We start from the raw sequence: 22,318 nt of genomic DNA, 5'->3' as shown, positions 1-22,318 counted from the left end.
AAGAAGATAGGGGAAAGGAGAGGGAAAGAAAAGGGCAAGGAACCGAAACACTCGGTACGATCGGAGACTTAAATTCCACCTTGTCACCTAAGCTCCGCCCTTCTGCGCCTTTTCTTGGGCACGGCTGATTCTAGCAGCCTTCACAAGGGGCGCAAGATGGGTGAGGGGTGAGCAGAGAGACATGAAGGGATGCTATCAAGAACATTAGTATCAAGCATGGTATTCTGGGAGCCACAAAATGAACATACCTTCAGTAGGTCATGAGCTGAAGCTCGCTTCTCTGGGTCAACCTTGAGGGCCAAATGCAAGAAGTCACGGAAGATGTGGGAAAGATTATGCTCATCCTTGATCGTGGGCGTGCCGTTTGTGGCAATCAGGTAAAGAGCCCGCAGGGGCGACTCGGTCAAATATGGCGGCTCTCCCTCAATCATCTCGATGGCCATGATACCCAAACTCCAGATGTCGACCTTGCGTCCATATTCCTTACGGGTGACAACTTCAGGTGCCATCCAGTATGGAGTGCCGACCATTGTGTTGCGCTTATTGTGTGAATCATTAATTTGTGCACAGAAGCCAAAGTCGGCTGTGTAAAGAATTAGCAATGATCTTGAGAGGATATATGTGCAGTGATACATACTCAGCTTGATGTTACCCTCCAAAGAAAGTAGAATGTTGTCGGACTTGATATCTCGGTGAATAACTCCCTTCGAGTGGAGGTGTTGCAATCCATTCAGAGTCTAGGATAATTGTCAATATTGTATTCTTGAGCGGAAGAACCAGGAGTCAATGGGGCTTACCTCTCGGCAGACTGCTGCGATCTGGCCTTCGCTCATGATGTTGAAAGTCACCACATCCGTGAGACTACCACCTTCCATGTACTCCATAACCACCCAAAGATCAATTCCGTTGAGATAACTCTCCAAGAAATTGACAATATTCTTGTGTTTGCTGTCTTTCATGACAAGAATCTCGTTGATAATTAGGTCCTTCTTGGGCTGGAGATCGAGATTCATCTGCTTGATGGCAACGCAATTGTTTGTTCCGGTCTCATAAGCCGTAAACACACCACCAGATGCACCTTGGCCAATCTTGTTTAGAGTGTGGTAAATCAGGGTAGGGTCGCCGGGGTGGCAGATTTGTAAAAGACGTGCTCGGACATCCATGATAGTACTCTGACGCTGGCGTTGACGGGGCCTGGCAGCCGGAGGTGCGCGCGTTGATGGCGATGCGCCAGCCGAGGCAGGATCTCCGGTGGAAGGACCAATATTAGTCGCAAGCGCCGGGGGTTGCGGTGCTTGCTGGCGTTGGCTGGTACTGCGATCCAGTTGTTTTGATGCAATGGCTTGTTGTGCAGCCGCCATAACCTGCTCCTGCTGCTGCTGGTACTGGGTTGGGTTGGAGATGATACCCGGTGCTTTCGCTGGAGGACCGCCATTGCGGGAGTTAGAACGGCTGAGCTGGGGAGAGACTGAGTGAATTGGCTCTGATTCCGGAATGGATGGAGTGCCAAATGGATGACCGTATGGGTCTTGCATAGGTCTTTGTGGGGCAGCGCCATATGATTGAGACACGGGGGGTTGTGGTGGCGGACGGGCGGGCGTCATGTTAGTTGGTGGCTTAGGAGGAGCACGATGGGGCACCAGACCACCCAACGGTGGTGACATAATTGGCACTTGCGGTACTTGCTGTGGCTGATTTGCTGGGGCGCCGCGAGGAATGGGAGGCGGGGCTCGTGGGTTCTCAAAACTCCATTCGTGATTCTGAGGGAAACGCGGACTTCCAGGAGGTGATGTACTGCGACCGTTGTTGTTATTGTTGTTGTTACTATTACCGCTGCTGGTGTTTCCACTGTATGCGTTGTCGAACTTGTGCCAGACCTCGTCGTCATCTCCACGAGTATTCTTCTCGTAGAATCGCATAATATCCATCATCGTTTGCGGGTGTTCTTCCTGTTCCTTCTTGGAGATTCCGTTTTCCTGGAGTAAGCGCTGCCACTCCTTGGGAAGACCGGTGAATTGACCAGTTTGATTATCATAGCCAACGTGAGTAACATGAACGGGGTTCTCCGGGGCGGAAATCTTGATATTGCGAGGGGATCCCAACATGCTGTTCACGAAGCTAGAGAAGCTCGCCTTCTTGCTCTGCCTCTTGGCCGCAGTGGGCGTCGGGCCCGGCGGACCATTGGCGATATGGCCCTCATCGGAGTAGCGCTTAGAATGAGGAGGTCTTTCGGTTTCGCGGTGTGCGAAGGGATCCATTCGGTTCGGGAGAGTGGTAAAGCTGGCTGACTGTCGAAGGGTTTGGCGACCGCGTGGATCGGGACTCGTATGATGGGAGAGTAAGGGCGGAGGTTGTTGGGGGTGAATATCGGTCTCGGCGCTGTTCTCATCCAACGCACTGAGCATGCCCCGCGTCTCGAAAGGGGTGTTCAATTCATCCGAACTCTGTTGATCATAGGAGAAACGGTTCGAGCGAGTGCGGGAGCGGGAGGAGCTGTAGCCGGAGAAGAAAGACCCCTCGTCCTGGATAGGAGACGGACCGCCACTGTGATCGAGCGAGGAGGATGAAGAGCCAAAGGCAGCTGAAGCGTTGGATCGCGAGCGAACGTGCTCGCGACTACCGCTCAGGAGAAGAACGGGGGTAGACTGGGGCGGAGGGATGACGTTTGAGAGACGTAGCGCTCTGATGACTCCGAAGAATGCGCGAACTGAAGCTAGGGGGGGGTCCTTGTGAAGTTTGCTAGACGGGCGGCGGAATTTTAACGAGAATCCTTCCTGGCTCATGGCGGGCAGAGGGATCTGTCTCTACACGAGACAGATTGGAATTGGGCCGAGGAGGGGTCAGGAGAAATTTCCAACCAGCCAATTCGAGGTCTGCGACCAGGTTTGCCGCACGGTCAGCAGCAAACGCACACAACAGGAGGAGGATTGTGATGCCCCCAGAGATTGGTGGATTGAAAATTAGGTTGTCTTGGAGATGGAGGTTGAAGTCTGAAGAGGAGAGGAGAAGGGTGGAATCGAATCGGTAAAATGGAAGCTGTCCAATTAGCACGTGGAGAGCGGAGCGAAAAAGGAGACGGTGGCTGGGTGTCGACTGGGGCGATGACGCGGGGACCCGTCCAACGGCCAGAGTTTATCAGAAAGAATGTCGGTAGATGGAGACAGACTCAGATACTCTTTCAAGTTGACTTTGAGAAGACGTGGAGGGAGAGATCGAAGGAAGATGGAAGGGGATGAGAATGGATGGGATGGGATGTGCAGAGGTTCTTTGGCCAATCTAGATTTTCTGGCGACCGTCGACGATGAGCGGGACAAGAATAGAAGCGGGTCTGTCATATTAGACGTTCCTAGGGTTCAACTTTTTACCGATGATGTTTTATGTTTATGAATACTATATTAATAGATACTATATACCTAGGTATATCATAGTATTTTTATCTCTAAAAATCTAGGATACCCAGGTACCTCTCCGTATATCATGTACTCCTGGCTGAGGTGCATGTTACCAAACTGCCGGCTCTGGTGCTTACTACTACCTAATTTAGCTGCAGGGTTGGGCCAACACCCAGCATACTAGGAACATATATTCAACCAGGCAAGTTAGATACTGTCAGTGGTGACCTAAGTAATTAGTTAGGTACTGATTGAATAAAACTATATTTCAAGAGCTGATGTTGCTTACTAGGGCAGTAGTACGTGGGCGGTTACAGAATCACTGACAGCCTGAACTTCAGGATCTCACAATTTTTATACTCATAGCAACACCAGTTCTTAGTAGCTTTCTAGACGGAAAATTAGCTTAATCAACCATGATAGATTCGTCTTCGAAAGCCTGTTCTAGATTTTTGTCATAGGTTTTATGGTCTGCAAGTTTGCGGCCTGCAATAGCACCCACCTTCTTCTCGAATAAGAAAGGCAAAGCGGTATTGAATTCATCCTCGTAGCCGTTGCAAAAAAGAGGCCTTATGTGTTTGCTGAATATCGAAAATATCACCGAAGGCGAAGGACTGGAGAGTGCTAATGTATACCAGAAAGCACCCGTTTCCCAGGATTGTTCCAAGGCCCTGGATAGATGTGGTTGCAATGGTTCAGTATTGATGCAAGCCAACGTAGCTGGAATGAGTCTTTCCTCTTCAATTGACAAACATTGCATGAACTATCTTCTGATTTTATCGTATTCGCATGCATCCAAACGATCAACTGCTTTATTTGTTAACCACTCGGGGAGACCCCACATCTCAAGCGGTTGAGTGCAAGTCCATTCTAGATCGACGAGACATGTGATATTCCATTCGACGTCAACAAAAATGTTACTCTGGTGAAGGTCTGCAAAGGTAAAGATAAAGGGACCCCTTCGAAAGGCTCGGCTGAAAATGGATCGGAAAATAAATCGCATCGAAGTCAACACAGAAAGTTGATAAGCACAATCCCCGATATCGTTGACAGCGTTTGGTTGATACCGAAATCAATTGCCATGGAAACCAAGCACGTCGATGATGTAGGAATCAACGGTGGAGTATGTGAAATTGCGAGGCATATCTGTCGGTATTTGCTCATTCTCCAGTCGCTGAATCTCCATTGACAGGGACGATTCGTAAGGCTTAGCAGCCCATGGTTGTCAACAATGTGTGAGCCAATCTTAGGTAAAGGCACTCGGTATAAACTTAGGTAAATTCGAGAGAGACTGCTTTTCCAACCCGAGATTGGCTATGGTTCGGTTATTTCTCCTTTTAGCGTTTTTGACTCTGGGTGCATGTCAGCAGAGTGTTACCTCTATCTACCTTGGTTTCGGCCCCCTCGTCATCGTTCCCGGTCTCGATTCCTTTATACTCCGCCCCGTAATTCTCAACATTGTGGAGTTCATCCGCTTCATTGCTCTTTCAAGTTATCTCCGTTCCTTCAATTGCTAGCGAAAATCCACAATATATTTATCCAGATCCCACGCCAGAACTCTACTTCTCATCTCTTTCAGCTTCCGAGCCACCAGTTTTTCCATCTCATCTCTTCCCTCTTCATCCAAAAAGTCGAGTCTCTCCTTCCATGCCCCCTCGGGGCTCTCAGTAGGCCCAAAAAGGCGAGTGTCAATCTTATGCCAATAGATTGTATCAAAGGCGAAGCTGTGCAACACTGCATACATTATCCATAAATCGCCATTCTCCCAGCTTTGGCCCATATGGCCGGAGAGCCGCTGGTCCTCTTTCAAACGACCCTGTTGGATCGCTCTATCTTCACAGTCTCTCATTACCTTGAGGAATGTCTTGAGATGACAATCAACCACTTTTGTCCAGTCCCCAATACCATTTGGCCAGTACTCAGGTTTCTCAATAAGCAGCCACCAAGGGGGCGCATACGATAATTCAGGAGGTGCCTCGTATGTGAACTCCCAATCCACGACGCCGAAAATTTGCATATTCTCCGAATCATTGCGTAGTACATTGGCTGGGCGTAGATCATCACACCAAATTTTGAAAGGTCACTTCTCCAATGAAGGATTTGTGAGCCGTTTGTCCTTGGCCAGCTTACGGAAAAGCTTCCGCGCCACGAATTTCCGCCGGCAGTCATCTGCAGACTCTACCGCATTGTTTCTTTGATGTATGAGATGCTTGATGTTGAGATCCGCGAGGGCTTCAAGATATGAGGAGGCTGTGTTAGATGAAGTATGTAGATCAGGGAGTTTTGACCAAGGTAAACTTCCCAGTCGTATGAGTTCATTCATGTTCATTGACATAGGCCGCTGCGCTACTTTCCAGGTAAAGTCATCAATCTGGCTCGGAGAGCCTATGTGAGATAAGGAGGGCCTAGAAAGCTAAAGCAGAATATCTACCATTTGACCATAGAGCATCTCAAGCCTATATTCAGTAATGTCCAGGTCTAGTATTCCACTTTCCTCCGTCGGACGTCCCGGTGTGTTGAGGGCGTCGTACATTCTCGTTTCGTGTTCGATATAATCCATGATGATAATGGGCTCAATTGGAGAGGGCTTTCCTCCTTTGTATCGGAGTGGATAATGAAAGGTACGAGTATTGACGTCTGATCAGCAAAAGTCGCATCACAGCAACCTCATTGATAACTTCTTCCTCAGGGAGTAACACAGCACCAGGCTGTGACAGGCGTATAACCTTTACATCGTTTTGGTACTTCAGTCGTAATGAGATACTATAGGAACCTTTCCTGAGCATGGCAAACTCTGTGGCTACACCTCGGTGGAGGATGAGGATGAAGTCTTTAATCGGTCGCAAAATGTCAACTTCAAGAAATTGAACTAGTCAATTGTCAGCTGTTGCTTCGGCTTGTACCCAGGCCACATCATCAGGGCACATTCGAGTTTGCATGATTGTGTCGCAACGTGGAAGAAATAGTGTGCAAGAAGTTATACCGAAATAGAAGCATGCGTAGGTTATACTTTTCTGGCAAGGCGTATTTATGTACTTAGGATAAAACCTGAAGCATGCAGGAAGGAATAGAGATGCAGGACCTCGTTGGCTGTGTCATCACGTGACAATTCTCCCTATAACATCTGAGGGCGCCCCCCTGATGGTGAGAAACTTTTGACAATCCCGTCAGACTGATAAACTTCTCTAAATTAGACATTCCACTTTGGCTGCCACAATGGCAGTCGAGGGTACCGACACATTCACGAGACAACGGGCAGCGAAGCCAAAAGTGCGCACTGGCTGCATCACCTGCAAGTCTGTGATAAGTCCCGGCCAGGCCACCCCCGCGCCACCATTCGTATACACTTCCTAATCGGATTTCTGCAGAGCTCGTCACGTCAAATGCGACGAGCGAAAGCCTACTTGTCTCCGGTATGCTATTCTGCTCACTCTCCCACAATCTCTCTAGCGAAATACATTGTACCCGTGAACTGACCCCATCTCCAGGTGCTCGCGCACGAAGCGGGTATGCGGGGGCTACCGAAGTGTCCCGCTTAAACCACCAATCCCACGTTTGTTGGCAGTGGCCCCCGGAGTCGACTCAACGACCCAGCATGCCTTGGAAGTATTCTTTCTCTGCACGGCTCCCGCCCTAGCTGGCTATTTTGAACATGCCTTCTTTCAAGGCAGTGTTTTACAATTTAGCCTTGGTGAACCTGCTATCCTCCAAGCAATCGCTGCTCTCGGTAGTCTCCACGAACAGGCCGCCGCGTCTGATATTCAAGATCTGCACCGGAAGCCCCTTCTACCCGAGCTCCCGCTTAAGCTCTACAACAGGGCCATTCGAGTCATGGTAGAGAAAATCACCGCAGACCATAATAATCTTCCTTTCATTGCCATGGTCAACATCCTCTTTATCTGCTTCGAATATTTCCAGAGCAATCTACAAGCGGCCGCCTCTCATATAAGAGGGGGCATTGATATTTTGAATAACTGGCGTGCAAAAAACATAATTAATCGCGGGAAACATGGTCGCTACAGATATGTTTCGTCGGAGGCCGAATTCATGGAAACCGAGGTTGCACCGCTTCTTTGCACCTTCAATATCAATGCTGTTCAGTGGGGGGTAGGGGTGCAGGCAAGTGTGGTCCCTGATCCGCCCACTGATCCCAGTGGCAGTGACATCTCCATGCCCCATCGATTCGAAACTCTCAAAGCAGCAAGAGCTGCACTGCTCAAACTAGTCATATCTGCAACATGGGAGTTCGAGCCATCCGAAACAGAGCTCGCTAATACCGATTTCCCGGTCATCTGCGCGAGAATAATGACTAGTCTGGGTCGATGGAAAGTCAGCTTCGAAGACTTGGTCAACCGACAGTCGCATCTATGGGACAATCGAAAGAAGCGAACAGCAGACGCCATTTCCGTCATGCATGCGAATGCCAAACTTGGTGTCTATTCATACCAAGCGCAAAGCCACTGCGACTGGGACAAATACCGAGAGCAGTACGAAGAAACAGCCGCGCTGATCAATAAGCTTATCGCCGATACTAATCACTTCCCCAACGATTTGTCGAGGGCTTTCAGTCTGGATTTTCGGATGATGTTTCCTCTCCATCCGGTGGCTTGGAGGTGTCGCTGGCCACATCTTCATCGAGTAGGCCTGGACCTACGGGCTCGTTTGCCGAGTCTCAACTCGCTTCCTGCGGCTAAGAAGTATCATACAGTCTCTGCTCGTATCATGGAGATCGAGGAGGCTTACCAAAACACGTCTGCGGCGAAGTCGATTTCCCCTGAGATATTGAACATCCAGGATTATAGTGTTGTCATATCCCAGGGAGAGCAGGGGCAGCCTCCGGTTTTTGACGTGACATTCTGGAACAAACCGGATGGCTTGGATGGACCTTGGTATTCCTTCACGGAAAGTATTCAACTAGGGTCCAGTAGGACTGAGAGTCGAGACTGCGAAAATGTATCGGAGAGGTTGGACACAGCAAGCAGCACATGCGAGGGAGGCTCGAAACCTTTACCGTCACATCTCAAAGGTGCAGCGATGTATTCGGGAAAACCAATTTTTGGCCCGATCAAAGAAGAAACACCTGGTCTGTACTAGAGGTAAGGAGTATACTCGGGCTTTGTACCTGAGACTATGTAAAAAATACATATTGTATAATCAGCGTGACTGTGATGGGTGATAGTTATGAGGGCATACTTGGAAGACAGCAATGCCTTGAAATATTCAAACGAGGGCCTACGCAGCAAGCGTACTTGTCGGTATATGGCGTGTTTCCATGATCAAATCGATGATTCCCTCGGGTTCCTCCAGGGCTACCCCGTTGCACCGCCATCATAATGTTCTAAACTACCCTGACTGAAGTAGTAATGACACTTTGTGAATCAATTATTTTTGTCGATTCTGTTCTGCTTGAAACAGATAACTCTCGTCGGAATAAACTTACCGCTATCGTCTTATCCGAAACGGACTCGGAGCTGGCAAAATCTCGGGCAATTAACACTGGTGGATCTTGGTTCTCGCCGATCCGAACTCCTCTAGGCCCAGCGCCAGAAGAAACCCATCCATAATCCATACAAGGGTATACAAATAGAGTTTTCTAGCTGGTGGATTTTCTGACATTACCTAGGCTGAAACAATACGCCAAGCTTCTTCTAAGTTGAAAATATCCGATAACCCCCCCTGAAGAACGTCTGCGTAGAATCATCTAACAAGTACCCCGAGCACAATGGCGTCACTCACCCATTCGGCCGTTTCGGCCAATGCCACGCATATTCCCTCAGCTTTCAGCATCTACAACAATGATTTCCTCAACATCATCGGCTCGGCTCCTAAGCTGGAGGTCATTCTCGAAAACAATGACTACCCCTTTGCCCACGAAGCTAGCGTTTACATTCCGAGCTCGGACTCGCTCTTCGTGTCGAGTAATATGTACACAGATCCAGTCACAAACGAGAAGACGATCAAAATCACCAAGGTGAACGTCAACGCCCACCCCGTGACATCAGAGATCCTCAACTCTACCATCCCGATGCCGAACGGCGGAGTCAACCATGACGGCGGGATCCTCTGGGCTGCCCAGGGCACGATGAACGAGACTGGAGGTCTGTTCCAAATGTCGGCCGAAGCCCCCCTATAAATCAGAGCTAGTTACAGGCAATTTCTACGGCCGCCAATTCAACTCGCTCAACGATGTGGTTGTGGCCAACGACGGGTCGCTCTGGTTCACCGACCCCATCTACGCCTATAAACAGGGAGTCCGACCGAAGCCCAAGCTCCCGAACCAGGTGTATAGGTACGATCCATCGACCAAAGACGTGCGCGTCGTTGCGGATGGATTTGGTCGTCCGAATGGCATTTCTTTCTCTCCCGATGAGAAGACCGTGTACATCTCCGACACCGCTGAGACAATTGGCGACGGATCGAAGGATCTGACACAACCGGCTACGATGTATGTTGTACACGAATACCCTGCCGCCCATTGGAAAAAATAATCCCGCTAACGTTTGTAGTTATGCCTTTGATGTGACGGCGATCCATGATCAGCCTTTCCTGACGAACCGTCGTGTCTTTGCCATGCCTGGCGATGGCATCCCCGATGGAATCAAGGTCGATCAGGATGGTAATGTGTACGCTGGCTGCGGCGACGGAGTCAATGTTTGGTCTGCTGGTGGTGTTCTCCTGGGCAAGATCCTTGTCAAAGATGGGACATCGAACTTCTCATTTGGTCGCAATGGCCAGATGTTTATTCTCAATGAGAACAAGATCTATCGCGCGCAGCTGAACCGCAAGGTGCACGGCACTCTCTTCTGAGAGAAAATCCCACGAGAAGTGACCTGTTCTACTTGACCAACCTTGGAAAGAACAGGCTATTATTTATTTATTTTCGCTGTGGATATAGACTACGAATCTCATAGAAATTATTCATCGATAACATATCGTCCCCTGACATCCGATGATCCACCGGGTCCCATACGACTACATGTAAGAACCATGAGTTCCATCTGGCAACGATATTCAGGACAATGCTCTTGCAGCAAAAGCTGACGCGTCCTATTTCCTGCAACAACATCTCCTGTCAGGAACATCTCGGTGGACGCGTCAGCTCCGTTGATCTTTCAATCATCCATCCCAGGAGTTTGACCTTCGATTGGCGGGGGCGCGATCAAGCTTCAGTGCAAGGCGCCTCTCCCGCCACATCAGCGAACACGAAGACGAAATCTTAAACAAGCTTAAACCGGGACCTACTGATAATGTGGTTGAAGGAAGCAGGTACCACTCCCACCGCAGAATTTTTGAAGTATACGAGAAGAGTGAAAAATAGAAAGTTGACGATGGAAGAAATGTCGCTATCAAACCAGACAAACTGAATGCACCTCGGTCAACGCAGCCGACCAATATAGAATCAAGCTACTGCTAGTGAGACTCATACTACCCCACTTCATCGTGTCAACGCCGAGAAATGACCATGAGCAATGAGGTCCGTCCACGTTCCCGAGATGCGGGATGTTTCCCGCTGGGCAAAGTTTCCAAGGGTTGTAAATGCGTATCTCTGCTTGCTTACTACTGGGATATAGCTGTACTAGTACTATCTGCTACGATCGGGCATTTACGCATGAGTGTTGGGGTCACCGTCAAGGGTCACTCGCCATGGATGGAAGCCCCGATCGCAGCGATCGGAAGAAACTGAAGGGACGAAAACAAAAAGAGAACTTGAACCTTGAAAACTAAACAAACTTCAATATCTTTCGGCCAGAGGGAGGTGAGGGGAAATACCAAAATGATCACGGGTACATCAACCATGTGTTGCGATGACGGCAGTGCGCTGTACAAGTTTCGATTTTCCAGCCGCATGCACATTACCACATACTACTACTAACTTAGCTAGCACCAAGCTAGCCCCCAAAGAAAAATTAAGGCTGAGGGCAGCACTGCCTCGCATGACAAACATATCGACCGCAACTTCTAGGTTACTACTCTGGGCCAATCACCCGCCAGTAGTATCGATCGATGAGCAAGATGGAAGTTGGATGACGATGGCCAAGGTCGGCTGTGTCGCCTGCCGATGACATCTTACTTCCCACATCTTTCATATTTTCATCGCATCTTCGTCGGCTGCCGGCTAAAGACGACATCTGCAGATTGAAGACAGCCGAGTCGGTGTGCAAGTATGTATCGTGGTCCACATGGGCGGTGCTTCGACTTTGACCTCGCACTCTACACTGGGTCCGGGTCGGTAGATATTGCTCATTGCTCAAGCACGCCATGCAGATAATCGGAGTGTTTTTTCTCCCGCTTCTGATGATGTGGACTTACCTTCCTGACATGATCTCACGACCCCTCCTTCTTACACCTTGCCAGAGATGTGTCCCGTCCGGGGCGTCCCCTAGGGAGGGGAGGGGATGAGAAGAGAGGAGCAAAGTGCATACTAGTGCATATTGCCTAGATACACCTGCCATCCTACCATATGGGGTAGGGGGGGATGACTTACAAGGTTGAGCGATCCTTGATCTTACTTTACCTATTGCAGTCCCCACACCATTCAAGACTCGGTGCACATCCCTCAAAAGGACGATCCGGGGGTGGGCGACTGGCTCTTCGCGCTCAAGCACCGTTCAGCTGGCGATCTCAAATGGGAGGAGAAAGGAAACCGGACCAGCGCCATTGGTCTCACGAGTCCCGGCTGGGCGCTCCACATGGTACGCCGATCATCGAGCCTCCCCGGATGCTGCCTGCGCCAACTCCAAGATTTGGGCGCAAACTAAAAAATGCCCGAGTGTCCATGTCCATGTCCATGCACCTGACCGCTCCAGGAGAGAAGTGGGGAATAGGTGGATGGCAGTGGTGTATTCTGGTTCGCTGGCCTAGCAACTAGAAGATGATCCTTGACTATGCATGGAGTCTCTTTGAAAGGAAATGTGTTGCTCCGCCTACTGACCCCCCCCAGGGGAGAAAAAAAGAAAAGAAAATTGACCCAAAGGAATAGAAAAAATCAAAACAAAAATCAATAGTTCAGAAATGATCCCGATGATCCCCTTGCCTAACAAAGTTGCCAGGCTTCATCTTCTCAAGGGAATGTGGGTCCATGCGCTCTTCCTTATTGCGAATCATGCACGGCGTATCCCTGTCGGAACTAACATTCGAATCAACAAATCTCGATCTCATGTCGGACATGGTGGATTCTACAGTGGGTCTTCTTAGGTGTTGGTCGCATTACAGATGCGAGACATCACATAAGGGATAACCCGGCAGGCGGTCCATGATATCTGGGCAAGCGGGTCTCTGTTTGTGAATTACCCAGTACGGTGATGCTCCCGCGCTTTAGGAATTATGCTTCACCTACGATTCGCATGTCTCCTTTGGCCCATCCCTTTTGTGGCGCTGGAGCCACGCCGGGGCCGGCCCATACTACTGACATGTGCCTTACATTCATAGGATGGGACTGCATGGGGAATGAACCTGTGATTGGCGTCGTTGGGTCCCAAGACCTTTGATTAGAACGTAAAAACTTCCCCTCTAAGGCGACATCCTGCATGACCCTCGGAGAGAGCCAAGAGGTGGACCGATTCATTATAAATTCGGACTCATTCCCCGGTTTGTGTCAGATCAACTCAATCCCAGCCTCGTCCCGACAAGTCGCCAGACCTCGACCTCCTCATCGGTCCATTCTTTGTCACCCTTCACCATGCTTGCCTTCATCTTCTTCTTCATCGCCTTGGCTGCGGCCTACCCTAACCGGGGTGCCTGCACTGGTGACTGCTGGACAAAAGATCCTGCTGTTATCCAGCGCAACAGTGACGGCAAATTCTTCCGCTTCGGCACTGGCACTGGTATTCCGATCATCACCTCTGACTCCATTAAGGGCCCTTGGACTGCGGCTGGCAAGGCTCTGCCCAATGGATCGAAGATCACCGTCTCTGGCGTGGACAGCTCAAACATCTGGGTAAGCCGAATATCATACTACATTTGTTGTATCACAGCTAATTGCAAACCAGGCCCCGGATGTGCATCTCTCGGGTGACACCTACTACATGTACTATGTTCTCTCCCAGCTAGGAACCCAGAACTCTCAGATTGGTGTGGCTACTTCGAAGACTCTGGCTTCTGGTTCCTGGACCGACCACGGCATTGTTGGCATTCCCCAGAACAGCGCCTACAACCGCATTGACCCCAACTGGATCAACATCGATGGCAAGCAGTATCTCAACTTCGGATCTTTCTGGGGCGATATCTATCAGGTTGAGCTCGAGACTCCCCTCAAGGTCGGCTCCAATACTCCTCACCAGATCGCCTACAACGAGACTCTCAACCACCGCGAGGAGGGAGCTTTCATGTACCAGCACGGCGGCTACTACTACCTCTTCTTCAGCTCTGGAATTGCCGGTGGATACACCCAGACTACTCCTGCTCCCGGTGCTGAGTACCACATCAGCGTGTGCCGTTCTTCTGGAGGCTCGGGCGGATTCGTCGACCAGTCTGGCCAAGATTGCTTGAAGACTGGCGGAACTGTTGTTCTCGCTAGCCACGGCCAAGTTTTCGGGCCCGGTGGACAGGGAATCCTGAACGACAAGGACCTGGGTCCCGTCCTCTACTACCACTACTACCCTCTCGCCACCAAGAACGCCGGTGGCTCTGCTGACGGCAACAATGCCAACTACAAGTTCTCCTGGAACCAGTTGACTTTCACCAACGGATGGCCCGTTGTGTCGGCATAAGACAGAGGGATATGAATTTCTTTTACGCTTGCTACTATACATATACCAGGTGCTAGTCCAGCGACTAGTGCCGTATCTTTCACTTCTTTCTGTCAATGATTGGGTCATACTTCTTTTTCAAAGTACTGCACTCGTTTAGTTCAAGTTCGATACCCATGCCGCCGCGGCCATCTGAGTCCGGGGCGTTTTTGTGTCTTGGCAGAGCATGTTTGTTTCTACTAATCCTTAATCTAGTCTAGCTGCGCCTAGACTAATGCACATTTCCAATTGCATACAAATGAAACCAATCGTTATAGAATCTCAATCATTCTCGCATTTACCCATCTCTAAAGTATTTATTATTACTAGTATCATATATGGATAGACCCCCGCCGTCGTATTTATCAGGAATGCCGGTCCCGCGAAATGATCGCCAACTTTATCTACCGGCCCACATACCGCAGCTCTAAAATGCGCAGGGGCAGGTACGAGGCCGCTGTGAAGACTAGCGCCAACTCGTTCGCTATGTCTCCGCCCTGCACGCCTATCATCGAGGCCAACGCCCCGACATAGTATGTCTCCACCATGCCCACAATCCACCCGGCCGCTCCACAGAGGAACGCTGTGAGACCGGCGTAGCCGACAGGCATCTTCGAGGGGGTGTTCCAAGCGTCGAGATCGTAATTGGCGAGATTGCCCTTTCGGAAGTAATAGTGCTCGGTGAAGAGGATCACGAAGAAAGAGGTATTCCAGTATCCCAACAGGGAAAGGAAGTTCTCTAGCACGTCCAATAGATGGTTCCGGCCTACGATGCCGAGTAGGAAGAATGCATACGAATACGATGAGGGACCAGACAACGCGAGGAACCTTGGCGCACGGCGGGGCAAAGAGTTGCGCAGATAGTGCGCCGGCGTAGATGGCGATAACGTTCACGCCGACTAGGGAAAAAGGTTAGCGTCGCGCATTATGTTTGGGAAGGCAGTGAGTGAGTGCTTAGCGCTCATCAGACATACTCCCAGAGAGAACAAGCAGAACGAGAAGGAACTTGGCAAAACCACTCGGGTAGATGATCTCCTTTAAGATCTCGCCAATGCCGCCCTCATAAGCCTCCGCCCACTCAGGATTCTCACTCAGAGCAGAGGCGATACAAGCACCCAGCAACATCCCAATGCAAGTCGGGATCGTGATTCCCAGCGTTGTGTACAGGAATACCTTGATCTTGGGGGTATTCACGGGGTAGTGAACATAGAAATCCGAGACGATAGAGCTCCACGACGCGCTGGAGCCATATACAACGCTGAACAAGCTGAGAACCTGTCCCGAGCGAGTCAAGCCGTGGACGGACGGCGGGTCAGACAGATTCGCGCGATGCGCAGCTTCACCGTAGATAATCATAAAGATGATGAAGAACAGGATCCACGCGTACTTCTCGTAGAGGAGTACACCGCGCAGTCCGACGAAGCTGAATAGTAGACTGACACACGCGACGATCACCACGCCCACGGCGATCGAGACATGTCCATTCGACACTGCGCTGAGCGCTAGCCCACCCGTGATACAGTTGACAGAGGCCCAGCCCAACTGCTCAATAACGTTCAACAAGGCGATAATAGACGAGGGGTAATAACCGAATGAGTATCGCGAAATAGCGACCTGGCGCAACCCAGTCCCGGGCCCCATCGTCGCGCACCAGCCCTAATTAGTCCCAAAGTAAGTAAAAGTGAATTCGCCATCCCGGTTCCTGTGGCGTAAAAGGGGGTTGAGGGGCCGGAGGGGGAAAGGGAACAAAGAAAAATAAAACATCAAAATAAGAAATCACGTACCGTCACCATGGCCCCTAATAGAGTGGCGAAGATAATGATGGGAATTGTTTGACCAAGAGATAACCCGAATTCCTTGCCCAGAAACCCCGTACTGAAGCAGCTGATGTTCATCGTCGCGGACGCCCACATAAAAGCCATGACCTGCGGACTGGGCGAATGGCGGTTCTCCGGGTGCACGCGGTCAAGACTGTTGGACTCGATGCCCATCTTGCGATCCAGGTACTTCTCATAGTAGTGGACCTTTGCGAAAATGCCCTTTGGTGCGACGGGTTCTTCCTCTTCGACGGGGCGCACCTCCGCTTCGAGTTTCTTCTCTGGGTCAAGTTCCAGGTCGGCCATGGCGATGATGGTGCTGGTGCAGGTTAGTGGACTGGGATGGAGAGAGACGAAGAAGAGAAGGATACCTCGCTACCTTTTTCATCTTTTTTTCATTTTCTTCTTCTCCGCACGGAGGATATGGGGCTAGGTACGGCCAATCTTCCTCGGTTGGCTCCGTCCAATCCCATGGGATCTGCGAGTTGGTGGTGGGCCACATGGTCAGAGTGGCTTATCGCCGGCTTTTCTTTGTTCTTTACACTTTCCAAATGGGTAGGGGTTTCCGATGTGTATGATGGATAGTAGTAGTATACCTAGGTATACTACATTGCCAGTGCCAGTGCCAGCCCTGGAGTGTGGGGTAGTTTGAACTATAAAATCTATAGATGAATATGATGACTTCGGTATTAACTTGAAACGACATTGGATGTACAACGTGGAGAGTGTTCTGGGCGAGTTGACTCTACTTTGGTTAAGCTTTTGGAGCGGTCCGACAAGAAAATTCTCCTTATCAAGTGGGGTAGCCCTTGCTAGTAATACTTAGGTAGTATTTGATTGGCCTGCAGTTCATCTCGCCTCCTTTCCGTTGGATCCCATGGGACATGCCGAGTCAATACTTCTATGGCATGATGGACTACCAAGTGTTGATCTTTTCCAAATTGAAGTTGAAGTCAAAGTATTTATATACTAGTTGCTGATTACTGCTTGCTACACACGGTCTATCGAGTCCAGGCCTCGATCCTCTACATGTGGGAAGCCTTGGAATATAGTGATCACTATTGCCACCGTAGCGAACAGGCCCCCAGAGGCAAATTGGTGCAATAAGTTGGCATTACCTCGTTTACTCTACCTAGATACTTACCTATCATACTATTACATCTTATGAGGCCTATTTGAAGCATTTAGAGCGGTAGTTGCCCAACACTGAGATTACACATATCACGTGGATGTCTTATCGCCAAGAGAGCCCCCCCAAGGAGAAGTTGGACAACCACATATCATTAGATAGCTGGGATTGACATCCTCTCTACGGAGCGTGGAGTACGGAGTAAGTAATTCAGGATCAATGCATCTGGAGAATGGCGGGGGAGTGATTGGTGCGAGGATGTGATCTGCGGGTGACAGTTCCAACAAACTCTGGATGACCCGTGGGGATGTGCCACACCCAATTAATGGGCCTGTAGATGCCGGGGAAACTAAAAGGAATTCGAGATCAAAATGAAAATTAAGTGAAATCAATTCAAAGTTGAAAAGACGTAATTGTGAAAAGATATTAACCTACAGAGTCAAGGACAGAAAAGGCCAAAGTGGCGCTCGGAGGCGGAGAAAACCCCCCCCCGGAAGCTGGCTGGTGCTGGCCTCTTCTCGGTGACTTTGTGTTGTCTGGGGATCTTGAACTTCTTCCTTCTCTCCACCTCCACCTCCACCTCCTCCCCCCTTTTACATTTCTCTCCCACGACCCTTTTTGTTAGGGTCTACGGGTTCATTGTACATTCTCTAGGGTGTTTTGGCCAGCCCAATACTTCCCCTCCCTTTTTGATACTTGTCCCAGCTTTCCCCGGGCATCTCACGGAATTGTCAGAGGGCATCTACATCACCCTGTTCGCCAATTCGCCAAAGTAGCATTTATCTTGTGAGTGATTCCTCTTTTCACTTCCTAATTTGAATTCTCTTCATATATGCTGGCCACATCCCCCATCGTGCCACTCACTGTTCTGCTCTGGTCCATCCATACTGATCTCACTCCGCTTCAATTGTAGGCTACCTTTGCACAGCCCCCCCATCTCCGTCGATTCTCCCCGGTTTTTTGATACATCCTCTTGATTCACCATGGCTGCCGATGCTTCTGCTACCGCCAATGGCGGTGCCTCCAAGTCTCTTGCCGCCATGCTCGAGGCGCAACACGAAGAGGCCCACAAGGTCACAGTTGAAGACGTTGTGGACGAAGAAGATCTGAAGCATCCTGTTCCCTCCGCGAACAAGCTCGCCGCTCCTCCGATCTTGGAAGCTGTTACCCCCGTCGAGTCGACTGCCCCGTCCCCGCCCCCGCTCCGGTCCCCGCCTCGAAGCCTGCCGCGAAGAAGTCTCCCGCATTTGATGTTCAATCCGAAGAGCTGTTCCCTGCGCTTGGTAGTGGCCCGAAGCCCGCTGCTCCTGCTGCGGCCACATGGGGTGCGAAGAAGCCATCTGCGGCCTCGGCCGTTGCGAATGGTCTTCCTCCCCAACCATTGGGTAAGCGAATTGAAACCGAGTGAATGGAGAGCCTCCGAAAGATCACTAACCCGGAATTGATAGATGTTCCCCGTGTTATGTCGCTCCCAGGAAAGCACATGGAGCAGCTCCGGTTGGCTCCTTCTCAGATGCAGCCGCGTGGAGGCTTGAAGAAGCCTCTGCGGGACATCTTGCGGGATATCTCCCGGCGGTCCAAGGCCACCGTTGACATGCGCGGTGGCCCCGGCGGCTCAATTATTTTTGAAGGAAAGGGCTCTGTCGACTCTGTGCGACAGGCCCTTAAGGAGGTGGCACAGCAGGTTGGATCGAAGGTATGTCAACAAGAAGAGCGCACGAAGCAGAGTCAAGCGATTGGAAAACTAACAACGTCTTTCTCGAAAAGCAATCGGTTCGTGTGCCTATCCCTACCTCCGCCCGTGCCCACATCATTGGCCGCCAAGGTGCAGTCGTTCAAGATATCCAAAGCCGTACCGGTGCCCGTGTCCAAGTTCCCCGCGCCGATGACAACGCCGCCCCCGCCGACGATGACGATGAGGATACCATTGATGTGCTGATCGAGGGTGATGCAGTGGCTGCGGAGATGGCGCGCCGGGAGATCGAAGCAATTGTCAAGGAGCGTGGCTCTAACATGAGCCTTCGCCTGAAGACGATTCCAGCGGAATTCTTCCCCTTCATCGCTGGTGCCCACGATGCTAGACTTCGAGAAATTGAGGAGCGCACAAAGGCACAGGTCCACGTGCCCCGATATGATACCTGGTCAAGCCAGCCTCCCCCCCCCAGGAAGCCCACCCTGGCCAGGTTCAGTTCGTGCCTTGCCCCGACAAGCACATTCTGATCTCCGGAGAGCGGGCTGCGGCCCAGGAGGCTCGTGCCGAGGTCGAACGCCTCGCTGCTGAGCTCCAGCGCAACCTCACTCTTCGCCAGCTGGCAATCAACCGTGGTCAACACCAGTTCATTCTTGGAAACGAAGCCGATGCGCTCCACCAGTTCCTTGCTCAGACCGGCTGCGCCATCGTCCTTCCTCCTGCGTCCGACGAGAGCGAGTTCTTGACCATCACTGGCCCTCTGAACCAGATTGAGACTGGTATCAACCATGCCATGGATCTTGCTACCAGCATGCAGATGGCCAGCATTGACCTGTCCCGTCAACATCCCAGTGCTCCCGCTGGTCCCCACGCTCACGCACGCGCTTTGACACAATATCTCCGCCGCCGCCAAATTATCAAGCAACTCGAGTCTGCTTATGATGCCCACATTGCGATGCCCCCTAGTGCCGATGGACCCGTGAACTGGGAGGTCTACTCTCGCGACGGCAAGAACACCATCCGTGCTCGCTCCGACATTATGAACCTTGTTCAAGCCCACCCTCCTTCTCGTCTGCGTCACGTACCGGTCGACCCCTACTTCCACTCCTACCTCCGCTCGCGTAGTGCGAGCAAGCTCCAGGGCGACTATGGTGTCCACCTGCTGGTGCCGGATGATGTTAACAGCACCGAGGTTGTCCTGGTCTATGAGGGCCCAACCGCCACTGCCTCCAGCTTCGAGGTTCCCCGCCAGCGCCCCTCTCCCGCCGAGATCACCGCATTTGAGAAATCGCTACAGGAGGCCCAGGAGTTCCTGTTGAGCACCCTCGGTAACCAGAGCGATATTGTCGCCAAGACCACCACAGTTCCTGGCAAGTACCAGGAGAAGGCCCGCAAGTTCATCATTCGCGAGCAGGACGCCAAGGGAGAGGACAGCATCCCCGTGCGAGCTATTGTTGGCGACGCAAAGGCATCCAAGTGTGAGATCGCTCTCCGTGGTCCCTCCAGCCTGGTTGACGAGCTTGCTGCTAAGCTGGAAGTTTTCGTTGTTGAGCAGGAGAAGGATGACCTGGAGCGTGGATACACAAACACCTTCGACTTCCCCCAGAAGTATGCCAACTTCCTCATCGGCAAGCGTGGCGAGAACATCAACAAGCTTCGTGAGGAGTTCGATGTTGACATTAAGGTTGAGAATGGAACAGTGGAGGTCAAGGGACCCAAGGCCAAGGCTGATGCCGCCCGCATGCGCATTATCAACATGGGCAAGAAGTTGGAGGATGAGACCACTCACATCCTGAAGATTCCCGCCCAGTACCACCGCGAGCTGATCGGTCAGCGTGGTAACCAGGTCAACCGTCTCCAGGATCGCTACTCCGTCCGAGTTCAATTCCCCCGCGCAGCTGTTGCGGATGACGTTTCCACAACTGACACTGGCAGTGATGCCGGTGCTGCTCGGCCTGGCCGCCCCCAACAGGCTGCTGATGAGGTGCTGGTTAAGGGTCCCAGCAAGGGCGCTGACTCCGCTCGTGATGAGCTTTTGAGTTTGTGGCAGTACGTCGTTGAGACCTCGCACACTGCCAATGTCTCCGTCGCCCAGAACCAAGTTGCCTCGCTGATTGGCCAGCGCGGTCGCGAAATGGATAAGCTGCGCGCTGATACCGGTGCTCAAATCGATGTTCCCAGTGCCAATGATGCACCGGATGCCTCTGGACGAGTACAGATCCGTATCAAGGGTACCAAGCAGCAGGTCGCCGAAGCCAAGAAGATCCTCACTCAACGGGCCAGTGAATTCGATGCCACCGTTACCAAGTCGATTGAGGTGGACAAGAAGTATCACAAGGCCTTGATTGGTGGAGGTGGTACGTTATCCCCATACCCTTCCAACTCACCCGTTTCCTCGTTACTAACAGCTACTAGGTGCCAACATCCGCAAGATCGTCGTTGATGCCGGCGGTCCCAGTGACGGCAGCGCTGCCCGCATGGTCCGTTTCCCACGTCCCGACAGCACCGAGTCTACTATCCGCCTCGAGGGCAATGGTAAGATCGTCGAGAGCATCATTGCTGCTATCGAGGAATTCGTCAAGGAGCGCGCGGACCAGGTCACCGAGACCCTCGATGTTCCCACCGCCCAGCACCGCCTGCTGATTGGTCGCGGTGGTGAGGCTCGTCGCAGCATCGAATCGAAGTTCAATGTTACCCTGGATATCCCCAAGCAAGGCTCGGGCCGCACCGACATTAAGCTCAAGGGTCCCAGCAACGCCGTTGCCGAGGCCAAGGAGCACGTCCAGGGCATGCTGAAGGAGCAACACGCCGAGACCGCCGAGGTCCCGACCTACCTGCACCACGTCGTTGCCGACAACGGCGCTTTCTTCCGCCGCCTGCGCAATGAATACCAGGTTACTGTCGACCACGCCGGCAAATCTGTTCCCACAAGCCGTCCCGCCGAGGAGACCCGCTCCGTTGCCAACGGCACTTCCCTCCCCCTCATCACCGACGACGCGGAAGCTGCCTCCGATGCTCACTCGTGGAATGTTGTCGATAACGGCAAGACCGCCGATGCCGATGTCAGCCCCTTCCCATGGGTTCTGACCGGTTCCCCCGAGAGCGTGGCCAAGGCCCGTGCCGCCATCACCAAGGCTATTGATAACGCGCAGCAGCAATCTGCCACCGGCTACTTGATTCTGCCTGACCCCAAGACCTACCGCTACGTGGTCGGTCAAGGTGGTAGCCAGATCAACGCCATTCGCAAGAAGACAGGTTGCCGCATCAACGTGCCCAAGGACCAGGCTCAGGGTGAGGCGATCGAGATCCGCGGCAGCTCTGCTGGTTTGGAGGAAGCCAAGGATATGATTCTGGAGGCTGTTCAGAACGGTCTGAACGGTTCTGCCCGGTAATTGTTGCTTTATTTTGGTTTTTGATGGGTGACCCTTCCCCCCTTTTCCGACAGATTATGACAGGACATATTGGGCATTCCAGACATATACACCAAATCTCTTTGAGAAATTCTTTGTGTTTATTTTATTTATCCTTGTTTTCTTAACATCTACGATGGTATTTAGTGTATC

General features: G+C 51.5%; 8 protein-coding genes across 8 annotated transcripts; 5 read left to right on the top strand and 3 right to left on the bottom strand.

Annotated features, from left to right (window-relative positions):
• Positions 1 to 87: 87 nt before the first annotated feature.
• Positions 88 to 2,783, bottom strand: pakA (mitogen-activated protein kinase kinase kinase kinase STE20; the record flags this gene model as incomplete). Its single annotated transcript, XM_057101860.1, has 4 exons — positions 88 to 192; positions 249 to 583; positions 638 to 737; positions 798 to 2,783. The coding sequence occupies 4 exons, from the start codon at positions 2,781 to 2,783 to the stop codon at positions 88 to 90; spliced, it is 2,526 nt and encodes an 841-aa protein (XP_056961490.1).
• A 2,122-nt stretch (positions 2,784 to 4,905) lies between these two features.
• N7533_005209 (uncharacterized protein) lies at positions 4,906 to 5,952 on the bottom strand (the record flags this gene model as incomplete). Its single annotated transcript, XM_057101859.1, has 3 exons — positions 4,906 to 5,438; positions 5,523 to 5,763; positions 5,824 to 5,952. 3 exons carry the CDS (start codon positions 5,950 to 5,952, stop codon positions 4,906 to 4,908), a joined length of 903 nt encoding a protein of 300 aa, XP_056961489.1.
• A 656-nt stretch (positions 5,953 to 6,608) lies between these two features.
• On the top strand, positions 6,609 to 8,486 carry N7533_005208 (uncharacterized protein; the record flags this gene model as incomplete). The annotated part of the gene is made up of 2 exons (XM_057101858.1): positions 6,609 to 6,688; positions 6,881 to 8,486. 2 exons carry the CDS (start codon positions 6,609 to 6,611, stop codon positions 8,484 to 8,486), a joined length of 1,686 nt encoding a protein of 561 aa, XP_056961488.1.
• Positions 8,487 to 9,114: 628 nt separating this feature from the next.
• N7533_005207 (SMP-30/gluconolactonase/LRE family protein) lies at positions 9,115 to 10,199 on the top strand (the record flags this gene model as incomplete). Its single annotated transcript, XM_057101857.1, has 3 exons — positions 9,115 to 9,490; positions 9,543 to 9,837; positions 9,899 to 10,199. The coding sequence occupies 3 exons, from the start codon at positions 9,115 to 9,117 to the stop codon at positions 10,197 to 10,199; spliced, it is 972 nt and encodes a 323-aa protein (XP_056961487.1).
• Positions 10,200 to 11,853: 1,654 nt separating this feature from the next.
• On the top strand, positions 11,854 to 12,151 carry N7533_005206 (uncharacterized protein; the record flags this gene model as incomplete). The annotated part of the gene is made up of 2 exons (XM_057101856.1): positions 11,854 to 11,858; positions 11,917 to 12,151. The coding sequence occupies 2 exons, from the start codon at positions 11,854 to 11,856 to the stop codon at positions 12,149 to 12,151; spliced, it is 240 nt and encodes a 79-aa protein (XP_056961486.1).
• A 920-nt stretch (positions 12,152 to 13,071) lies between these two features.
• Positions 13,072 to 14,101, top strand: N7533_005205 (Glycoside hydrolase family 43; the record flags this gene model as incomplete). Its single annotated transcript, XM_057101855.1, has 2 exons — positions 13,072 to 13,329; positions 13,382 to 14,101. 2 exons carry the CDS (start codon positions 13,072 to 13,074, stop codon positions 14,099 to 14,101), a joined length of 978 nt encoding a protein of 325 aa, XP_056961485.1.
• Positions 14,102 to 14,523: 422 nt separating this feature from the next.
• On the bottom strand, positions 14,524 to 16,242 carry N7533_005204 (putative nucleoside transporter; the record flags this gene model as incomplete). The annotated part of the gene is made up of 4 exons (XM_057101854.1): positions 14,524 to 14,856; positions 14,915 to 15,018; positions 15,094 to 15,775; positions 15,904 to 16,242. 4 exons carry the CDS (start codon positions 16,240 to 16,242, stop codon positions 14,524 to 14,526), a joined length of 1,458 nt encoding a protein of 485 aa, XP_056961484.1.
• A 1,806-nt stretch (positions 16,243 to 18,048) lies between these two features.
• Positions 18,049 to 22,147, top strand: N7533_005203 (putative RNA binding effector protein Scp160; the record flags this gene model as incomplete). Its single annotated transcript, XM_057101853.1, has 6 exons — positions 18,049 to 18,272; positions 18,353 to 18,450; positions 18,514 to 18,761; positions 18,833 to 19,253; positions 19,295 to 21,112; positions 21,171 to 22,147. The coding sequence occupies 6 exons, from the start codon at positions 18,049 to 18,051 to the stop codon at positions 22,145 to 22,147; spliced, it is 3,786 nt and encodes a 1,261-aa protein (XP_056961483.1).
• Between the last annotated feature and the right edge of the window lie 171 nt (positions 22,148 to 22,318).

Source organism: Penicillium manginii (assembly GCF_028828005.1).
Source record: "Penicillium manginii strain IBT 31320 chromosome Unknown utg000004l:1.0-7231830.0:1.0-7236170.0, whole genome shotgun sequence".
Taxonomy (NCBI): domain Eukaryota; kingdom Fungi; phylum Ascomycota; class Eurotiomycetes; order Eurotiales; family Aspergillaceae; genus Penicillium; species Penicillium manginii.
This window is presented reverse-complemented; position numbering and strand designations above follow the sequence as displayed.